The 21,387-nt window shown below is 33.8% G+C and overlaps 1 protein-coding gene across 1 annotated transcript in view; it reads right to left on the bottom strand.

The window, feature by feature from the left end:
• LOC117120003 (integrin beta-1-like) overlaps positions 1–21,387 on the bottom strand; it is a 38,223-nt gene that overhangs the window by 11,609 nt on the left and 5,227 nt on the right. The window contains exons 3-12 of the mRNA XM_033264987.1: positions 19,852–19,983; positions 18,749–18,845; positions 15,999–16,107; positions 12,574–12,660; positions 11,413–11,496; positions 6,011–6,088; positions 5,373–5,480; positions 5,139–5,231; positions 4,696–4,886; positions 3,286–3,370 (exon numbers count right to left, since the gene is read on the bottom strand). Coding sequence (XP_033120878.1) covers positions 3,286–3,370; positions 4,696–4,886; positions 5,139–5,231; positions 5,373–5,480; positions 6,011–6,088; positions 11,413–11,496; positions 12,574–12,660; positions 15,999–16,107; positions 18,749–18,845; positions 19,852–19,983 — 1,064 coding nt within the window. The remainder of the gene's footprint in view (positions 1–3,285; positions 3,371–4,695; positions 4,887–5,138; positions 5,232–5,372; positions 5,481–6,010; positions 6,089–11,412; positions 11,497–12,573; positions 12,661–15,998; positions 16,108–18,748; positions 18,846–19,851; positions 19,984–21,387) is intronic.

Raw genomic sequence — 21,387 nt, 5'->3', positions numbered from 1 at the left:
GCAAAAAAAAAAAAAAAAAAAAAAAAAAAAAAAAAAAAAAAAAAAAAACTATATCAAGCAGTATAAAAACATGCTCCAGCTGGGAGCCTATGTTTTATTATTTACTTGCAGAAATGTTTCACTCTGTGGATGTAAGCATGTAAAGAAACACTAAAATACCACAACCACATTAAATGCAAAGGGGCTTCTCAAGTAAGTAAAATGCATTTCAGTAACCAAGTCTTCAAATACCTGTATGAAATACAAAATTTCAGTAGCACCTAATAATTTGTCTTGACTGCAGAATATGGGTTGCTAAAATTACAGGTACAGGATAATAGCAGATATGGAATTCCAAACGAATATGAAAGGATGGCAACTCATTTATTCTGTTGGTATTTTTAATTTGTTTGTGTCTACTGCCCCTTTAGGGGTCAGTAGTCACTTTGCTCTAATCTGGTAATTGACCTAGTAAGAGTAAATCTGGTGGAGGTATCATGAGATGGGTCGCAAGCTAAAGAAAAAATGAAAAGTAAGTTTTTATACAAAATATGATGCCATCTTAGATAAGACCTGTCCTAGAAGCATGTAAAGAAACACTAAAATACCACAACCACATTAAATGCAAAGGGGCTTCTCAAGTAAGTAAAATGCATTTCAGTAACCAAGTCTTCAAATACCTGTATGAAATACAAAATTTCAGTAGCACCTAATAATTTGTCTTGACTGCAGAATATGGGTTGCTAAAATTACAGGTACAGGATAATAGCAGATATGGAATTCCAAACGAATATGAAAGGATGAAGATTACGAGCCACTTTTTCTTAGTTTTCACAATAATTTATCAGTAATCTTACAAGTATGAATTGTCTAAAATGTAACCAAAGATCTGATGTTCTGGACTTCAAACCTGGTAATTTATTTAGTGGTTCAACAAATTCACAACTAGCCCTAGGATAAATTTCCGTAGTATTTCTGTCTATTTCTGTAATTAGGCGAAATTTCCGTAGCAATTACGAAATTTCTGTAGAATTTGAGAGCTCTGTGCAAACCTTATGACTCAATTGATCTAAATTAGAACATGGTATTAGCTGCATATTAAAATATCATTTTATCATGAACTACTGTATATATATAAGAGGATTAATATATATGAACTTAGGGGAAAACTCTGAACGTCTTGCAGTTTTGTGGAAAATTGTTTTATGTTCACAAATAGACTTTCTCAAATACCATTAACAAAGAAACAGTTAAATTGATTGAACTGAAATCCTTGATAATCGAACCAAAAGTTCACAAAATATCACAAAAGATTAATTGTAGACATGTTTCGTATTGACAGCAACCCATTATTAGTACATAAAAAAAAAAAACGAAAATAAAACCAAGCCTTTTCTTCTGGACTATTATTATGTAGTTAATTGTTATATGCATATTATTATGTTGTTGATAATTATAGCTTAATTGATAAATAATGTACCAGATCATGTGCAAGCAACCAAAAATAAAACCAAGCCCTTTTCTTCTGGACTATATAAATATGCAGAATATAAATATATTAAATTTGTACTACTTATGAACTAAATATATACATTCATAACAATTAATTACATAATAATAGTCCAGAAGAAAAGGAATTCAATTGGTTTTATTTCCGTTTTTTTCTGTTCTGTACTGATGATGGGTTGTTTTTTCAATCTGAAACAATGTCTAGTATGTAGTTAATTTTTATAATTGCATATATCATGGTACACTAATTATCAATTAAACTATAATTATTAACTAAATTTATGCAAGAATAACAGTTAACTACGTAATAACTAGAATAAAGAGACTTAGTTTTATTTTCATTTTTTTATGTTCTGTATAGTACTAATGGTGGGTTGTTGTCAATCCAAAATGTGGGAAACTGAGACACCCCCATGAGTGGAAAAAATAAGAATTACAGGTAAGCAAGTTAAGTGTTGAGATTCAGTTACATGGAATGTATAAGAACCATTGGCTTTGCTCATTTTTGCATTATGAAACAATATTCCATTTGATTCTTACTTAATACATAGATAGTTTTTAGCCTTAAAACCATCAATGTGGTGTTTCCATTTAAAAAAAATTTATGCATAATTCAGATGGTTTAAGCCATTTTTTTTTAATCAACTTGCATTCTTTTGGTTCAATTATCAAGGATTTCAGTTCAAGAAATTTACCTGTTTTTTGTTAAGAAAATTTGGGAAATTGTCTATTTGTGTATATAAAACCGAATTGGATTTCTATTTCTTATATATATATATATATTGAGATCATTAATTCTATGGAATGAAACCAATATATAGCCTGCTAGAAATTTCATCTGTTATGTCAACAGGGCTCATCAGCATACAATGACATATAGGAGATGTTGATAGGTAATGGCACAGTATGTTGTGTCCAGGTAATGTACACGTTCCTGTGGTTTCCACCAGTAGAATTGATAATCTAATTTGTATAAGGTGGAAACCTAGAAATTTTTCAGTTATCTGATCTTAACTTGATATACAAATGGAATGTATCTTTATCAAATATTTGTCAGATACTCAGTTTTATCTAATACAGTGGTGGCTTCAAGATAGGGAGCCAGCAAGCAGCACCACCACCCCCACCCACAAAATTATAAAAGAAATGGAATGTATAAGAACCATTGGCTTTGCTCATTTTTCCATTATGAAACAATATTCCATTTGATTCTTACATAGATAGTTTTTAGCCTTAAAACCATCAATGTGGTGTTTCCATTTAAAAAAAATTGATGCATAATTCAGATGGTTTAAGCCATTTTTTTTTTAATCAACTTGCATTCTTTTGGTTCAATTATCAAGGATTTCAGTTCAAGAAATTTACCTGTTTTTTGTTAATCAGCACCCCCCCCCCCCCCCCCCCACAAAATTATAAAAGAAATGGAGAAAAAAAGATAATTGTACACAAATTTATACGGGGAGTGCCATTTCCGGTCATCTTAATGTCCCATATTCATACATTTTCTTCCCTCAGCCCCAACCATGATGGGGCTAAAGTGGTCCAGACCCTCCATCTATAAATTTTTTTTAGGTCAAATTACGACAAAAAAGGCATTAAAATACGTCATAGAATGCTAAAAATGTTGGAGCGGCCAGGGGATTCGCCCCAGACCCCGATCGCGTCCCCCGCACCCAGCGTATGGCGCCCAAAGGGGCCCCTGGCCAAGGCCTTCATTACACCACTGGATGGAGTATATCCTTGTCAAATATTTGTCAGAGATTTTCATCACATACAATTTGTCAGATGGTAACTTACGGGATCATTTAAACAGTTACAGTCACAGAGTGTTTCCACATGAATTAAGACTTCTTCATTAAAGCCATCTGGCTTTACAGTGAAACTGAAAACCAAAAAAAAAAAATATTTTATTAATCAAATTTGATTAGTAAAATAATCATAAAAACTACAAATATTTTATTTAATCAAATTGATTGTATGAACTAAAATAAGTTATTGTTCATAGACTATCTGTAACCTGCAGTTGTGTGTCTAGGAATGTTGATATGGTGTGTGGGGGGGGGGTGTTGAGGAAGAGCAGCTGACTAAAGAGTTGATACAAGTACAACGTATCTTTTAGCTACAGTACTTGAGTGCAGTTTTTTGGCTCGGCGAATTTATAGTGGGGTGGCCTCGCACCTCAGACTTCCCAGTACATATGCTTCTGGTGCCATGGGTTCAAATCCTGCAATACAATTCTGAATCTAAACAATTTCCACATTATTCCCAAATCCCTTTGTATACCCATTGTTTTAATTTAAGTAGACCAACATGGTGTATAAAGATTGAATGAAGCGGGGAGCAAACAAAATATGGTGCTGCAGAGTCAAACCAGGAAACCTCACTACCAACTGAGCTATAAGCTGCCAATAATTTGCAATTTAGCAGTATTTCTTTGATTTTAGGGCCTAAACAGAACCTACTACTGTTAAATATCATATTATATAGCTCCTTGTCTCAACATACATCAGTAGGGCATAAAATCATAGTAAGATATTTTTCCTATCATTTAGTTTTCCTTTGTGGATATAAGCTTGAGATTATTTTAACTCCAAATTGAAGCACAGAGTCATGTATTATGCAACCATGCTATCATTTAAATAACTATATTCTGTTTTTTGAAATTATTGGCCTGGGGGCGTAAACTTATGTTTTCCTCGAATAAACACCCCCCCCCCCCCCCCCCCCCCCGCCAAAAAAAAAATGACTGTAAACAAAACTAATATAAGCAATGTATTTACAGTACACTCTAATTATGTTCTGCACCAGTAGAAGTACATTTTTTCTAACCTGCTTAGGATCAATAAATGTTTATGATCACTCAATAACACATTTTCACTGTAATTATGTGTTGGTTTGTTGGCATTGAGAGTGAAATTAAGGGGTGTTTATTTGAGTATATACGTATGTACACCAAAAAAAAAAAAAACCCTCCCTTGAACAAACGCTTCCATCAAATAAACGCCCCCTCAAAAACCTTTCTCAATAAACGCCACGGGGTGTTTATTCGGATAAATATGGTATTTATATTAATTTGTATTTGTTCTTGGGCCAGGCATTAAAGACTGCTGGGTCCACACACAAATGTCCACAGATGTTTGTGTGCTTATATTTTATTTCATTCGTGAGGAAGGAAAATGTAAACAAAGAAACAGGCCAAAACATTACCTTGTGCTGGCTCCTGCCAGACAGTTCTGGTTTATGACGCTAACTTCCAACTGAAACGTGACAGCTTCTTGACTCGCAACGCTTAAACACTCTTTAGAATTTGCCATAACTTCGCTTCCACAGTAAGCTGTATATTTTACTTTGACTGGGTCTTTGGCTGTATCGTCCATCCGAACCTCTGCTGTGATTTGCTTTAAAAGTATTAAAATAAATATGTTGAATAAAATAAGACCTTACCAGTGGCGTCTCTAGGGATTGCCCGGCCTGGGGAATGCATGCCCCCAAATAGTGCACACTCCCAAAAAAGTGTTAGGATTATGCCAAATACAAATTTGTGATTCATTGTAATTTATGCCTGAATTTAAAATTTAGTCTGTGTTGTCTGATTAAGCATTGCACCTGAAAAAAAAAATGAATTACATTGTGTACTGTGTCATACTTACTTCATAACTTGCTCTAACTAACTCAATGATATTTGAAGAATCGCGTGCTAATCCTCCTACTTTTCCACTTTCAAAAAATTGGTTCACCAGATCCTGCAGTGTGTAGAAAATTCAAATTCTGCAATTTTTCCTTTTATACTATATTCCATATTACAAATTGTTGATGCTAATATTATTATAAGTTGCGTTAATATTGTACCCCCATTCAATGATCCCACTACACTGGCTACTTACCTGATAAAACGGTATGTCATTATAGAAGTCACTTTTAGATATAGCAAAGATTGGAATAATGTTCTGTTCTTTCATTGTACTGCTTATTTGTCCAATTGACGGATAATCCTAAAAATAAATTAGTTGTGTTAAAGTATCATTTTGATATTTATTATTCATTATACCATACATTGAGTTGTTAAATCTTACAAGCAAAGTAGGCCCCTCATTTGATCCGCCCCTGATAGTAATAATATAATAATTTAATATTATTTCTTGATGCAAATACAGTACAGTATCATTATAGTACCTTCCAAAAGATGAAAATCAAGTTGATTATGATAAATGTGCATATTATTGTAGTAATAAATGTTTTTCTAATGGTTTCATTTGTTAATTTTATGTTGAAATTAATATTCACAGCAATAGTGATAATAGTAACAACAATAGCAATAATGATAAATGAAATATTTAAAATATTTAAATCAATCAATCTATCATCAATCGTTACATTTATATGGCGCCACTCCAACAGACGTTGATTGTGGTACCGTTTCGAAAAAAAAAAGAGATTACCAAAATAAGAATACCATAATAATAAATAAATAATAGTACTGTAATAATAGTTAAGAAAGTAAAACTAATAACTGATAAATTACCATTTGATTTGTTTTTGTGTAGAATCCGCTCGCATCCAAATAACATTTTCCATCGTTTGGCCTAGTGATTCCTCCAATCTAAAAATAGGTCAAGGCATGTGTCATTAGTTTTTATAATTGAATTACTTTCGCATAATCTGAGGATATTTAAAAAATTAAATCAACTAGAAGTTATTGTGCATTTTGAAAACAAGACTTAGGCAAGTTCCTTAAAGGAAACTATAGTGTAAAAAGTACTCCATTGGTTACAATACAGTGGCGTATATAGGGGATGCTGTCTCTTATACACATCTAGATGTGGGGGGGGGGGGGGGGGGGGGGGGGGGGGGGGCACAAATTATTAAGAATTTTAAAGTTCCAAATACTATGTTGGGTTAACTAAGACATCAGAATATGAAAATGATCTTAATCCACCCATCAGACTAGGAATGCTATGTTAAAGATCAAGTTTAATTTTTATACTTATGTTTTAATTGTATGTACTGAGGGTCCCAATTGATCAGCTCAGGCTGGATGGACCACCCTCACAAAATATTGTTGAAATAAATAAATAAATAAATATCTCTGGTAATGATGGTAAGAACTGGTGTGGGACTGGTGCATTTAATACCCTCATGCTCTTGTACGCAGAGACCAAAATGTTTGCATTATGAAATATTGAAAAAAAAAAATGAGTTGTTTATACTAGTAGCAGGCCGGGCGGATCAATGATTTTTTTTTTTCAGATGGTTGAATCAACTCCTACTTCAGCCCCGCCATGACTATATGATTCCATTATGAATGTGGGTGATAAACTAAGGTCTTATAAAAGTTTCTAATTTAGACCTACTTCCAGGCTATTCACAGTCATAAAAATCTTGCATGTTGGTCACATTTCTTTTTGAAGGGGTTGGGGCTAAATCTTCACAAAATCTACCCACAAAGCAGTTTGATTATTTACAATCTCTATAATATTTTCTTTCTTCCAATGTAGTGTTGGCTTAGACAGTTTGAAATGTATTCCTTCAAAAATATGTAGTGGAATCAATGCTGTAGCCAGCTATTGTGATAGTCCCACACAATTTTCAATTGTGTCCACAAAGAATGGCTCCACATTTTCAAAGATGCTGTTTTAGCAGAAAATAAGTCTTGTTTTTGAAAAATGGGTCCAGATTTCTTATACTTTGCATAAAATGGGTTAACTTTTATGAAAATGGGTCAAGATTTTTCATATTATTGCGTAAAAGGGGTCAACTTTTCAGAAAATGGGTCGACATTATTTCAATTTACGCGTAAAGTGGGTCCACACTGATATTGTCCCGCACTGTTTGGAAATCCTGGCTACGGCATTGGGCAGAATCGAACACCAGCTCTAACTTTGCATGTCTGCAGTAACAACCGTTATTAATTTTAAAAATTATGTTAATATTACGCTTATGATCGGTTCTTTTATGGACAGAAATTATAGAGAGTGATTTTGAAAAGGTGTGGTTTTTCATAAAACATGATTTAGTTTAGTGCTTAGTCATAGGCTAGTAATAATATATAAGTTTATGACTAATGAACCCTTTTGTTATGACTAGTTATAATAATAATAATAATTTATATAGCTCATAATGTAAAATACCTCTATGTGCTTTACAGCATGGTGTGGTAAAAAATTATTAAAAGTTTCACCTAACAAAAATAATGAGTAACAATAAAGAATAACAACAATAAAAATAAATATATAATGTTAATAAATAAATAATTTACTAATGAACCTGATTTCTTGTTATGACTAGAAAACCTTTGATTACATTATGAAGTGAACCTTGTTCTTGATTGCAAATAATGAACCTTATTAAATGTCCCATCTGAAGGAGCGCATCACTTATCTAGAGAAATATTTCTCTATAAGATATATGCAGATCAGTTAGAGATACACTTGCCAAAACAAATTGGAAAATACCTTAAAAAATTAATTAATTAATTAATTTTTAAAGCTCACTTAAAATAAGTTATTAAGATTCAACTAGACTGGGTTCCATTCTCTAAGCTTTGTCTTAATCAGTGAAAATGTTTTACAATGGATTCGATTTTGGCACCAATGGCATTCTACTGTATATTGCTTATTTGCATGGCATGACATATTGCTTATTCGCATTGAATCCCAACACGATGGCGCGCATTTCAATACTTGGAGTATGTATTATACTTTCTTATTTGCATGGCGTTTCATAGTATACTTTTTCTAGGATTAGGATTCTAATTCGCATCACAAAGTTTCTCAACATAAACCGATCGCTGGTGGCACTCTCTGAAATTTGTTAATACTACGAAAATTCAATAAATTAGAGACTTGTGGCAAGTCTAAGTTTCAACCAGAAGCAGATAAAAAAAAATTTTAAATTGATTACCACCAGACTGTTTCAGGTATACAAAAAGAATACAGAAATGGTATTACCGTAGTTATTTGAATAAATGCCCCTCTAGAGCCTCATTTGGAATAAATGCCCATTCGAATAAATGCCTCTTCCCCCTTCCCCAAATGACTGTAAACAAGTAAAATATGTTCTACTCCAGTAGATCACATTTTGACAGTAATTGTGTTGTAGTTCCACATTTACAGCAAACTTATGTAGCATTTATTTAAGTATATACATATTTATCTTAAAAATTAGCGCCTCCCTCAAATAAACGCGCCCCCCCCCATACAATTGTTGCATGTTTTGATCTCATCAGAGTCAGCAAAGAATATCTCGCTGATTCTGTCACCAATGTTGGTGCCAGCGGGCCTCCCATCGGACAGGCCTGCACCCCCTGTTGTCCGACGCATGCACGACTAGGTCATCGGATAAAAAAAAATTAATAATTCGCCTCCAAATAATGTTTTGATTGCCAATCCCTAATATTGTGGTCTAAAAGCATACTAAGCCATAACAACTTTCCCATTTAACCATTTCAGGGATTTTTTTATTCCAGGCCATCAACCAAGGCTCTACCAAGGCTCTAGACTTGTTGGCCCCTTGGTTCAGACCCCTCCATCGGGCATGTTAACCAGTGGCGGCTCTAGGATATAATTTATGGGGGCGGGGGACTAGGTATTTATGGGTGTAACTACAGTGTGCGCAGCGTTATCTGCGAGCCGAAGGCCCAGGGGTTGGTATGGCCTCTGTCTCTTATACACATCTAGATGTGGATAAGAGACAGGTATATTGCTTATTTGCATGGCATGACATATTGCTTATTCGCATTGAATCCCAACACGATGGCGTGCATTTCAATACTTGGAGTATGTATTATACTTTTTTATTTGCATGGCGTTTCATAGTATACTTTTTCTAGGATTAGGATTCTAATTCGCATCACAAAGTTTCTCGACATAAACCGATCGCTGGTGGCACTCTCTGAAATTTGCTAATACTACGAAAATTCAATAAATTAGAGAATTGTGGCAAGTCTAAGTTTCAACCAGAAGCAGATAAAAAAAAATTTTAAATTGATTACCAGACTGTTTAAGGTATACAAAAAGAATACAGAAATGGTATTACCGTAGTTATTTGAATAAATGCCCCTCTAGAGCCTCATTTGGAATAAATGCCCTTTCGAATAAATGCCCCTTCCCCAAATGACTGTAAACAAATAAAATATGTTCTACTCCAGTAGATCACATTTTGACAGTAATTGTGTTGTAGTTCCACATTTACAGCGAAATTACGGGGCATTTATTTAAGTGTATACATATTTATTTTACACCCAAAAAAATTAGCGCCTCCCTCAAATAAACGCCCCCCCCTCAAAAACCCTTCTCAACAATAAATGCTCCGAGGCATTTATTTGAATAAATACGGAATTAAACTGTCCCTGAATTGAGAGGAAAATTGTTTTCACATTCAAATTGTTTAACCTACTTAAATACTATATACAAGTTAAGCAAAGCAAGTATAAAGTTAAATTTTTCAATATTTTTAGTTCATGACAGACTGTGTACCTTTAATGATATTAACACTTTCTATAATTTCTAAGAACAGTGACAATTCAGTGAGTCAAATAAGGAGTGACTTTTTGCATGAGTCACCACTGTACTGTGATCAGTAAGACCGTAACAGTTTCATTTATCCATGACATAGGATTAAACATTATAACACATTTCCTATACCATTCACCGTATCTTAGAAAGTTCACTTTTAAAATTGATTGAAAAATGAATGTGAAAATGATAATTATTTTAAATTGGGCTGAAAAAGAGAGATTATTCTTCACAGATACCGGTATATACTGTCTGTGTTTCTAAAAATCAGAATTTATTGAACAAGGTTTTAGTTATATATAGTGCATTAGAGTATCCAAACTAAACAATCAATACTCTAGATACTCTTAAAAACATATAAAGGTTAAAGGTTAAAGGTTATTCATTTATATTGCTCAAAATATGAGAAAAAATACTATACAGTATTAGAGAGATCACGTTTACATATGAAACACAGTGGTGGTTTCAAGGGGTAGGGGTGTTAGCCCCAACCATCCCCCCCCCCTTAATTTTCAAAATTATTCAGAAAAATTGACATTAAAATAAAATTATATTCAAATTTAAGTCTGACAATGCCATTTATGGCCATCTAGAAGTGCAGCTATAATCATAAATGTTCTTACATCAGCCCAAACCATAGTGTGGCGAGGTAGGGAGACCCTATACCTGTGGAAGTCCCTCCTCGTTCAAATTCATGCATCTGGACACTAGAGGTTTTTAGTTATAGCACATGGAGGTTTCTAAATGATCAATGCTCTAGATATTCTCAAAACTTATACAGTATTATGTATTAATATAAGGGGGTCAAGCTTGATTAGAGAAATCTATTTCTTGGCTCCCATTGTGATTCCTACCATGTTGTATTATGTATGTTTGCAGTAGAGAGAGCGATTACTGTAGATAGATCAGGTTTATATATAAAACATCAAGGGCCCTAAATGGTTGCTCTCCATTTCCCATCCCAAGGCTCATGGCTACATACTGTAGCATAATTTATTTATACACTGTAAATGACAGAATGTTTATTTTTATTTTAGGCCAAATAAAAAATTTTACTAGTTTCTCATCCCCTCGCGCATCCATTTTCTCTGCCTCACCTTTTTTTTTTATTTATTTCCTTTATTTTTAATATGAATTGTAGGAAAATCACATCAGTAAAATTTCTCTCTCAATCGTTCGCGTTTGGGGATACATATGGTATGAATCAGGTCTAGTGCTTCTTTTATTTGTTTTCAATGTGTCTACTTGGTAAAATTGAGACATTAGTAGCAGTTTCCCATCGACCATCTTGGATTTGCCATCTCGCAGTAAAAAGAATGCCCTTATTCTCCTTTTTTCAAAATATTAGGACGAGAAACTAATTTTTTTTTTATACTTGGCTTTAATGAAGTGATGTTTAACCTCATCTTACCTTTCCATCAAGTGCAATATGAAAGTCTGCGTCACTCATGTAAATGATGAAATGACGAGCCTCTTCACGCCAACCAATTTGTTGCTATAAATAAAAAATATATATAAATACATATTAGAGCATTCTTCTTCTATGATTTGAGTTAAGAACAAATATTAACATGCTTCTTGTATTCATTTGTCGAAGCTAGTGTCATTTATATCACATTTTATTCTTGTTTTGTTATTTAATTTCAAAACAAAAGGTAAATACTGTAGGTGGAGGCTTCAGTAAACATCACAAATATTTTTGTGTGTTTTCTTCCTCCAAATTCTGTATATTTGTTTCACTTCTGTAGGTTATTTCCTGCTATTTAGTTCTTTTTTTGATTAAATATTTTAAGCAATTTTTATACAATTGTTGCATGTTTTGATCTCATCAGAGTCAGCAAAGAATATCTCGCTGATTCTGTCACCAATGTTGGTGCCAGCGGGCCTCCCATCGGACAGGCCTGCACCCCCTGTTGTCCGACGCATGCACGACTAGGTCATCGGATAAAAAAAAATTAATAATTCGCCTCCAAATAATGTTTTGATTGCCAATCCCTAATATTGTGGTCTAAAAGCATACTAAGCCATAACAACTTTCCCATTTAACCATTTCAGGGATTTTTTTATTCCAGGCCATCAACCAAGGCTCTACCAAGGCTCTAGACTTGTTGGCCCCTTGGTTCAGACCCCTCCATCGGGCATGTTAACCAGTGGCGGCTCTAGGATATAATTTATGGGGGCGGGGGACTAGGTATTTATGGGTGTAACTACAGTGTGCGCAGCGTTATCTGCGAGCCGAAGGCCCAGGGGTTGGTATGGCCTCCCTAAACAAGATTTTTTTTTAAATTGGGGCTTCTAGATGGCCGGAACTGGCTTGGATGGGAAAACTAGGCTTATTTTTTTTCTTTTTTTAGTCCAACTGCCCGACAAGCTTTGGCCGATGGGGGGCTTGACCAAACTGATGGGGGCTTAAGCCCCCCTGCCCTGATGTCAACCCCTTTTCAGCAAATATATGGTGCACCGCTGTGACTGATTCAATTTTAATTTAATATTTCATTTATGCTTAAGAATATTATTGTGTCCTCAATGAATCAGTTCAATCAGTTGGAAAAATAATTGAAAAAGAGCATACTTTGCAGACTGTGGCTTGCATAAGACCATCTAGGCCACCTTCTGGTCTGTCAGCACTGAGTGATTTCGTTATACCAGCAAGTAAAGTCTGAAATTAAAAAATGTATAATATGAACAGTGGCAGATCCAGGAATTAGAAATAGAGGGCACCAGGTTGCTAAGGTGGAAGATCCAAACCACCTCAGCCTCATTATGGTTGGGTTAGGGGTAGATTTTATGGCTATGGTCACTTTAGATTATCAGGTACATGGTATGGCGCATTTGAATATTCTTTTTTCTAACATATTGCTTTTTAGATTTTCAAGAAATTAAGTGCCGAGACTGGCTGGGGTCCCCAGTTGGCTGCTTTACCTCATGAACACCCTAACCCTAACCCTGGATGGTTTTGAGTACTGGTGAGTAGTGCTGCAGTAATTGAAGACATTGAGATCCAATCTAAAACCATAAACCTTCTGAAAAAAAAATTCAGTCCGAGTTAGGCAGATGTGCCTACAGTAGACACAGGCCTTTCATGTGTCTTTACACCTGGTAGTCATTCAAACAGTAGAAACGCCTATGCATAGTATCTATGGGAATGAATTATAGTTGTTGGCTGATGATCCATATTTGCGCCAGTCGCTAAAATGTTGCTGTTGTTGCAGAATGTTTTTGTCGCATCATCTTTTGGATTTTTCTCCTGGGGAGTGAGATAGTGAGAGGGTCAAATGCCTAGAGGACACTATGTACTGTGTACTATGTTTGCCTGTTCAGGCAAATAGGTAGTCTATGATTCAAACCCTGAATCACAGTCAATGCCATGCATAGGGCAGGCCCACCAAGTTAAGGTGGTTACCTATAAAAGTCAAGAGATCCTGGGAGCACCTGGCACAATGGTATGGTCCAGGCAAAGAGATCTAGTAGGGTCTTTTTCTGATGGCATCCAGGGAAACAGCATTTGGGGTCTGGGATGAATAAATGGTATTTATTTCATCATCATTTTAATAGTATTTTGTGAAAGAGGAAGGGGTGGTTTAAAAACTTATTTTGTATTTGGAATCTGTTAATGCTACTGAGTGTAAAAATGAAAATAATATGACAATGACATTATTAAGTGGTTGCATTAATAAGAATGTTTTAATACTGTACATATTCAATATTATAAATGATGTATTTTTACCCATATTTTCTAAATTCAATATATATTTTTTTTAATAATATAGATATGATTTTTTTTAAATGATTTTTTTTGTGATAGGCTTTAATGATAATTTTAAATCTGTATAGTATGAATGATTTTTCCCTTACATGCATGCAAATGTTTGCAATTTTTATATTCAATATTTAGGCATATTTTATTTATTATTTTATAATCTGATTGATTACATTCTCACTATAATTGATTACATTTTCACTGTTATTGACCCCATGCCTGATGTCAAGTGCATATAAGCTAGTTCATGCACTATAATTATTATTATTATAATGCCAATGGAAGATACATTTCCTTGTTGTTAAAGTGCTGGGGAGGAGGACACTAAAATTATCCATCTAGTTTATCACCCTTGCATGCATGTCTTCTATGGTATTAGAAAAAAAAATATTTTTGAACAAAAAAAAAAAAAATTGAAAAAGATTTTTTTTTTAATTTTTTTTTTTTGTGAAATTTTTTTAGTAGTGTATAAGTGTTGCATTGATCTTCCTTGCATCATTATTGATGATATGGAATAGGAGTGTAGGTCCATCTTCCAACTACGCCAAGGGTAGGCCTTGCCTAGACTGGGCCTAGATAGAGTCGTGAGATGCATCCCTCCTTACAATTTCACCTTGATCGTTGTGGGTTACGTATGCAGTAATAATAGTGAAAACTTACTCTGAGAAAACCATAGTCTGCAATCGGTGAATCAAACCTATACTAGCTTTCTTGAGATCACTCTCACTCGCACCGTATCCGTATTCGAGTGCGAGTTGGTTGAATCTTGTGCCAACTTGTGCGATGAGTTCATCTTATCATTAGCCAATATGTTTCCCTATGCTTGGCTCTTCACACAAAAAAAAAATTATATATATACGATATACTACTACCCGTAGTATATCGTTGACGAACGAACCACTGCCAGATAGCATTAGTACAGTAGGCAGGCCAGAGACCGAGAGAGAGAGAGAGAGAGAGAGAGAGAGAGAGAGAGAGAGAGAGAGGGAGAGAGAGGGGGAGAGAGAGAGAGAGAGGAGCAGAATTAGATGCCTTTGGAAAATAACAGGTGGGAAGAGGGGAAAAGAGATTTAATTCAGTGTATATAGGAATTAGCAGTTTAAACATAAATTTTTATATTAATTTCCTAAAACCATTCATGCAAGACATCACACTTGTACAATAGAGCAAAAACATCTTGAACCTTTCCTTATTAAGCTATTTTTAATGCTAATTAAATTTCATATCTCTGAATCATCTTTTAACTGAGAAATAACTTTTGAGTGGTAAACCATTCACACTGGGATTACTTAAAATTTATGTTTTAATGTATTAATAATTATTTCAACTGTAATTTAATTTCTTTCTTTACACTTAAAGTTCCTAATCGCAGACTTTATTATTAGTGTTTTCCATGTTTATTTTTCCAAAGTTAATATTTGCTAAAACAGGTTTGTTAATCATATATCTTCAATATATAATGATCTTGTTAACACTTGTCCAGAAGTGGATATTTTTAGTGATTCATTAGCGGTTTTTAAGAGGTATTCCTCTGGTTACACTTCTGGCTACAATTGTTGGAATATTTTAATTCCGTACTTATATTCTCTTTCTGGCAAAGTATAGTGCAATGGTTTTTTGATTTCCTTTTATCTTGTAACCCATCTGTAATGTTTCATGTTTTTCTACAATCCTGTTGTGGCGATTGTTTTTCGCTGTTGGTTTGCTTATAAATAAAATTAAATAAAAATTTATTCACACAGCTATCATTTAGCCAGATACCAGCAAAAGGTAATTCTAAGACTTTATTGAGGGACATTAAAAACATTGGATTTAAACTGGTATTAACAATATGACTCACCAAAGTACAATTACTAGCTGGATGTGACACGACTAAATATGGTCATGATGACATCACAACATGACTATATATAGGCACATAATTACTATATATGGGCATACAGCAATTTTTTGTCAAATGAAATTGATAATCTGGACAGTGGGCTTTAGGTGGGATGTCAATATAATTCATATGTTCTTTTAAAATATTAATATAATGTATTATCCCACATTTCTTATTTAATTTTGTATGTTATGGATATTAACGCCTAAATAAAAGATGATTGATTGATTGGTACTTTATTTTATTTATTACCATTATATATTTGTTGTTGTTACTGTCATATTATTTAGTATTTCATTATTAATATTATCATCATCTTTATTATTATAATTTTGATTACAAATCATTGACTTACCTGGAATGTATTGGTTTCTTGGGAGAGAGGGAAAATATTCCTAAAGCCATATGGTTTATCACAAACATCATTTGCAACACTGGTTAAGTATATACAGGGATTATCATTTCTGTAAGACAAAAATACATTGTTATTAACATGTAATACGTTGTTAATTTGTATTCATATCTACAGCTTAAAAGGTTTTAAGGCATGAATCCTCTAAATTACAGATTCATGAATATCGCAATTTATTTGCGACAGTAGAGATTCCCCGGTCGAAGGGCTCGACACTTACGTCAGTCCAAACAATTTTGGGCTAAGGTTAGCAAACTTTGAAACTAGTTTTTTACCTCTAGAGGCCCGGAAATGACTCAAAGACTGATTGTGTTTTTTTTTTTTTTCAAATATAACGAAATAAATGGCTTCTTCCCAGACATGAGATTTAAGCCTAACTTTAAACAAATAACAAGAGTAAGTAGTCCCTTATACAAACGCAAACGTCAATACATGGTTCTCAAAATTTTATCTATGCACTCTGTCTGTCGTACAATTCACAGCTGCTTAATTAATTGATACTAAGTAATTAATCTAATTAATAAGTGTGTAGGAAAAAGTCGTATGGACTGGAATTGGGTAGATTGATCAAACGTTTGGAGACCAACGACTGATAACTCTCACTGATTGTCTTTCTACCCAGAAACTTGAAACCAGAAAAAAAAAACAAAAAAAAAAACTTGAATAACAAAGATAAACTCAACAATAAAACTAGGCCTCAGACAGTAGAAAATCTCAAGAATTATCAGAATAAATTAAATGAAAGACAAAAGATAAGTGCAAATCAACAGATTTACTACACTTCAGAGAATTATAAATCAAGTTATGAACAGAGGATCCAGTAGGCCCTAAGTTGTAACAATGTATTTCAAATACTTGATTTAGTTTATGTGTTGCATGATTCAAAGTCAGTCATGCGGAACTTGGATCTGCAGAACCTCTTAATATAATTACACATAAAAGCTTGAGTATATATTAAAGATTAATTTTGTATTTCCTTTGGTAGTATAAAAAACAATAATCTAATTATTGAGTTCAAAGGTTATACTGTACAAATGTTCTACAGAATAAAGAATCTTTAAAAGAGTATGAAATAAAATATGAAAACGTTTGAACTGTTGCCTTTGTAACACAGTGCCTTCTTACTCTAATTATCAATTTCATGCTTGTTTAATAGTAATTGCTGCGAAGCAGCCAATTCATATTCATGACAGCAATTTGACCTCTAAAAGGTCATTGTTTGTCAAAAAACGAGTGCCCAAGACGACTGAAAAGCGGAGTTTCCTTCTTTCGTTCTGCCGCGTAAAATCAATTACTTTAGGCGACGTTTGTAGACTAACCTAATCGTACCAACGTCCGCATGTCGCGCTAGCCTTATCCTACACTAGGCCTAGACTAGCTAGGATGGTATAGGCCTAGCCTTGAAAGGACGAAGGTCCCAATGAAAAACAACGTCGCTCTTTGATAGCTAACATTGTCTATTAACATCACAATAATTCATTATTAGACATATAGTTGTTTTTTGAATTGCATTCCACAAATCTCAGCACTCCCACTTTGGCAACACCCTTTGGCAGTCAACGCGCCCCTAGAAAACCCGACTGGAAACTTTCCCCATAAAAAAATGTACACTTCCTAGACCATGCAGTCTTCAAAATAAAAATTGTAACCTTTGGTAATCAACTACATTTTCCACATACATAGACATTTTTGAAACTTTATTAAAATAAAACCTAAACCATAATTCACCACACTATAGACACTTTTTGACAAAAATGAAAAATTACGACTTTGTTTCCAATGAGAAGTGTTCTAATATAGACAAATGGGTCGTGTCTCATATTATTTGTTATAGTTTTATTATTCATTATTTTCACTTGACTCGCATAAATAATTTTGTTCGAAGAACATTTATATGCAGTTGTACTTCGCAGCACTTCACTTGCAATTTGCAATTTCTAGTAGTATATAATAGATATAGTAATATAATAATAATGAAATATTAAAATCATATTAATAATATAATACTTCTAATGAAGATGATCATCATGATGATAATGGTGGTGATGATAATGATTATATTGACAATGATGATGATGGTGGTGGTGGTGATGGTGATGGTATTGATGGTTGGTGGTAATGGTGGTGAGCATATGGGTGCTGGTGGTGGTGGTGGTGGTGGTGACGATTATTATGATGACGATGATGATGGTGGTGATCTATCGATGATGATGACAATTATAATAATGGCTAAATCATAGCAAAAGATGGTGCACTTAAGCAACTGTAGCATTCGGCCTGAACCATAATTGCAGGGGCGGATCCAGTTAGGGAACATGGTAATGTTCCCCCCCCCCCCGTTTATCCACTAAATTGTAAAATTTCAAATAATGCATATATTTAAATTAGCGCTACTCATTATCAATTCCGAATGTGTTGTATTTTGAAAAATTCTGGATCTGCCCCTGAATGGAATTATCAACATATTACAGAGCACGTCCAAAGTTACTCTTTGTCCATGTGAGCTTTATATCACCCTCCGTCTCTTATACACATCTAGATGTGTATAAGAGACAGTCTAGTGGCATTGTACATGTTGGCCTACATTTGTATTCCCTTTCTTCCTACCAGACTCTGTTTTGGTGGCAAAACATACAATTATGAATTACGAATTAATTATGAACTAAGTCCAGATAATATTATAATTTACTTACTGTAAATATACTGATCTTATAAATGGAGATACAGTTTTGTCGACAAATGATCCGAATCCAAGCTGAAAATCAGTTGTGATCATTCGCATAGCATTGGCTAGAACGAAAAACAAGTAATATTTCATTTTAAAAATTAATAATAATTCGATTCAGATAAGGCATTTATTATATTGCTTTTATGTGTCATAAAGGGCGCGCTAGAATTAGGTCAAAGTACAACAATGGAAAATCAAGGGAAATCAATGAACATAGCTCCGGAGAAGAAGTGAATTCAGAAAAAAAGAGCTTTATAAACATCGAAAGGAAATGCGGATCCAAGAGACACGATTCACTCATCCGGGCCGTGGCCGTTTTTGCGTTTTCTGCAAAACGTAAATATTCGGGCCAAACTGCATCCTACCAAGGTATAAACTTCAGAAAACAACGAGAACTCAATGCAGATGACTTCATAGTTATCAACCTAACTTGCAATTTGAAATGCGTGACCACACCAGTTGGCGGGGGGGGGGGGGGGGGCAGGGCCCCCGTCGGGGAGAAAAAAGCGCAGCCCCGATGGGGCCCAGAGGGCTGGGCCACTGGCGCTCCGACGATCTGAGCATTTTTAAGCTGTTTTAAATCGATTTCAGGGAGTGTTGACAATCGAGTACTACGGTAAATAAACAAAAAATATTTTTAATTAAGGCACATACAATTTGAGTTTCAATGTACATATTGTTGAATTTGAGCACCTGAACTATGTACACAAACAATTCATTACTTTACAAACAATAAATGAATAGGCACACTGATCAATTTTTAGTAACGCGTCAGTGAATGACTCGGGTTAGCCTACTGCATAACCCTTTTATATTAATTTTATAAAACCACTTTCTTATAATTTTAAATATATTTCCCCTCAATTCGTGATAATTCATTATCTAAATGCGTGACACATGATCACGCATGTTTCTGCAAAATGCGTCTTTCAACGCACGACGCGAGACGGTTGGTAACTTTTTAGTGCCGTTAGTTCTAGGTTCCTACCTGCCGTCGTGCAATCGAAGGCCTACTGTTGGTGTTAATGTACATGACTAGATTATGCAACACATATTCAAATAACCTACCTAAATCTTCTATAGCATTTTTCATAGTTTCTAGATCGTCACTCATAGAATATGAAAGGTCCATCACAAAGTACATGTCCACGGGGTAGTCTCTCGATGGACGGACTGTGATGTTTACATATGCTGGTTGACCTGTACATACAATAAACACACTAATCAGGCTTGTTTATATTTATTTCTTGCTTACAAATATAAAGAAAATACAATTTAATACATGCAAAATCACAAAAAATTGAAAAGATGAAAAGCTTATAAAATGAAAAATTAGAAATGTAATTACGGGTAGGAAATACACAAGAGGAAAATTAGAATAAATACAAGAGAAGTTGGCAATGGGAGACAGAACCCAAAAAGAATATGAAAAAAGAAAATACATATACAGTATTGTACAATGAGAGAAAAGAAAAATTCAAGTTATGAAGACTAAAATGTGATGTCATTTTTTTGTTCGTTATTTGTGTTAATCCTGTCAGTTATAAGTCTTTTAAATTTATATTGTTAGGTTATTCCAGATTTCAGCCCCACGATAGGAAAAACTTCTTTTTTTATATATTATTCAATTTTTGGTTTATGTGAATGTAAAATGTCACTTGACCTTGTGTCATGTTCAAAACTGTTTCTTAATTAGAATGGTGCTACATTGTTCATCATCATTATGAGCATGGATACATTGGAATTTAAAAATAAGTTTAAATTACCAGATAAAGTCTAGGAAAATCTGATAGGAAGTTATTCCTTGTCAACAATATGTTTATTTTCCTTTCCATTGTTATTGTTAATACCGGCTACCGGGCACATTCACATAAATGTTGTACGGGCAAACTCATTAAGGTCTATAATTGTTTTCTTAACATATTAATAACAATATAACAATGACCCCGGTTTTATATTGTACGTTTCTTAAGACTGTTTTTTGTTCTGTTCATCATTTCACTTTCTGTCGGTATAAAACAAGAATAATATCTGAGAAAAACCACGGTAATATAATTTCATTTCGAGATTTGTCGCGCGCTGATCATTGATAAGTAAATATAATATATGCATATCGACATATTATAATTGCATTTCTGATTTTTATTATTCACAGGCCTGATAACAAATCAAACTCAATTAATGTTACATTACCACTACTTCTACCAAATAATATTATACTTAGAATTTCATTTCAGAGAATCACATTATTATAAACTAATATAAACTTTCAATAACTTAAAAATCGAAAAAGTATAGTTTCGATGACTTACTTTAACTAACAAAACTCGAAAAAAAAACAAAAACATGTAGCTTTAATTGTCTTTGATTTACAGACGATTTAGACTAAAAAAGAACCATTTTAAAAGCACTCATATAATATTCATATAATATTAAAAGTTTTGCGAATGTAACGATATTATTCAAACCTCTGTTGAATGGCGGAGAATGTTATCCTCGTTATAATTTGGTGTTGAGACTGAAATATAATTTTGAAAATATACAAAGGAAGCAAGTCAATCCTATAAGATACAAACTTTTAATACCACACTCTTATACACATCT

Source organism: Anneissia japonica, unplaced genomic scaffold (genome assembly GCF_011630105.1).
Source record: "Anneissia japonica isolate Jap-2015-1 unplaced genomic scaffold, ASM1163010v1 scaffold9290_len831353_cov190, whole genome shotgun sequence".
Taxonomy (NCBI): Eukaryota; Metazoa; Echinodermata; class Crinoidea; order Comatulida; family Comatulidae; genus Anneissia; species Anneissia japonica.
The sequence above is the reverse complement of the archived record's forward strand: the minus strand, read 5'-3'. Positions and strand labels throughout refer to the sequence as shown.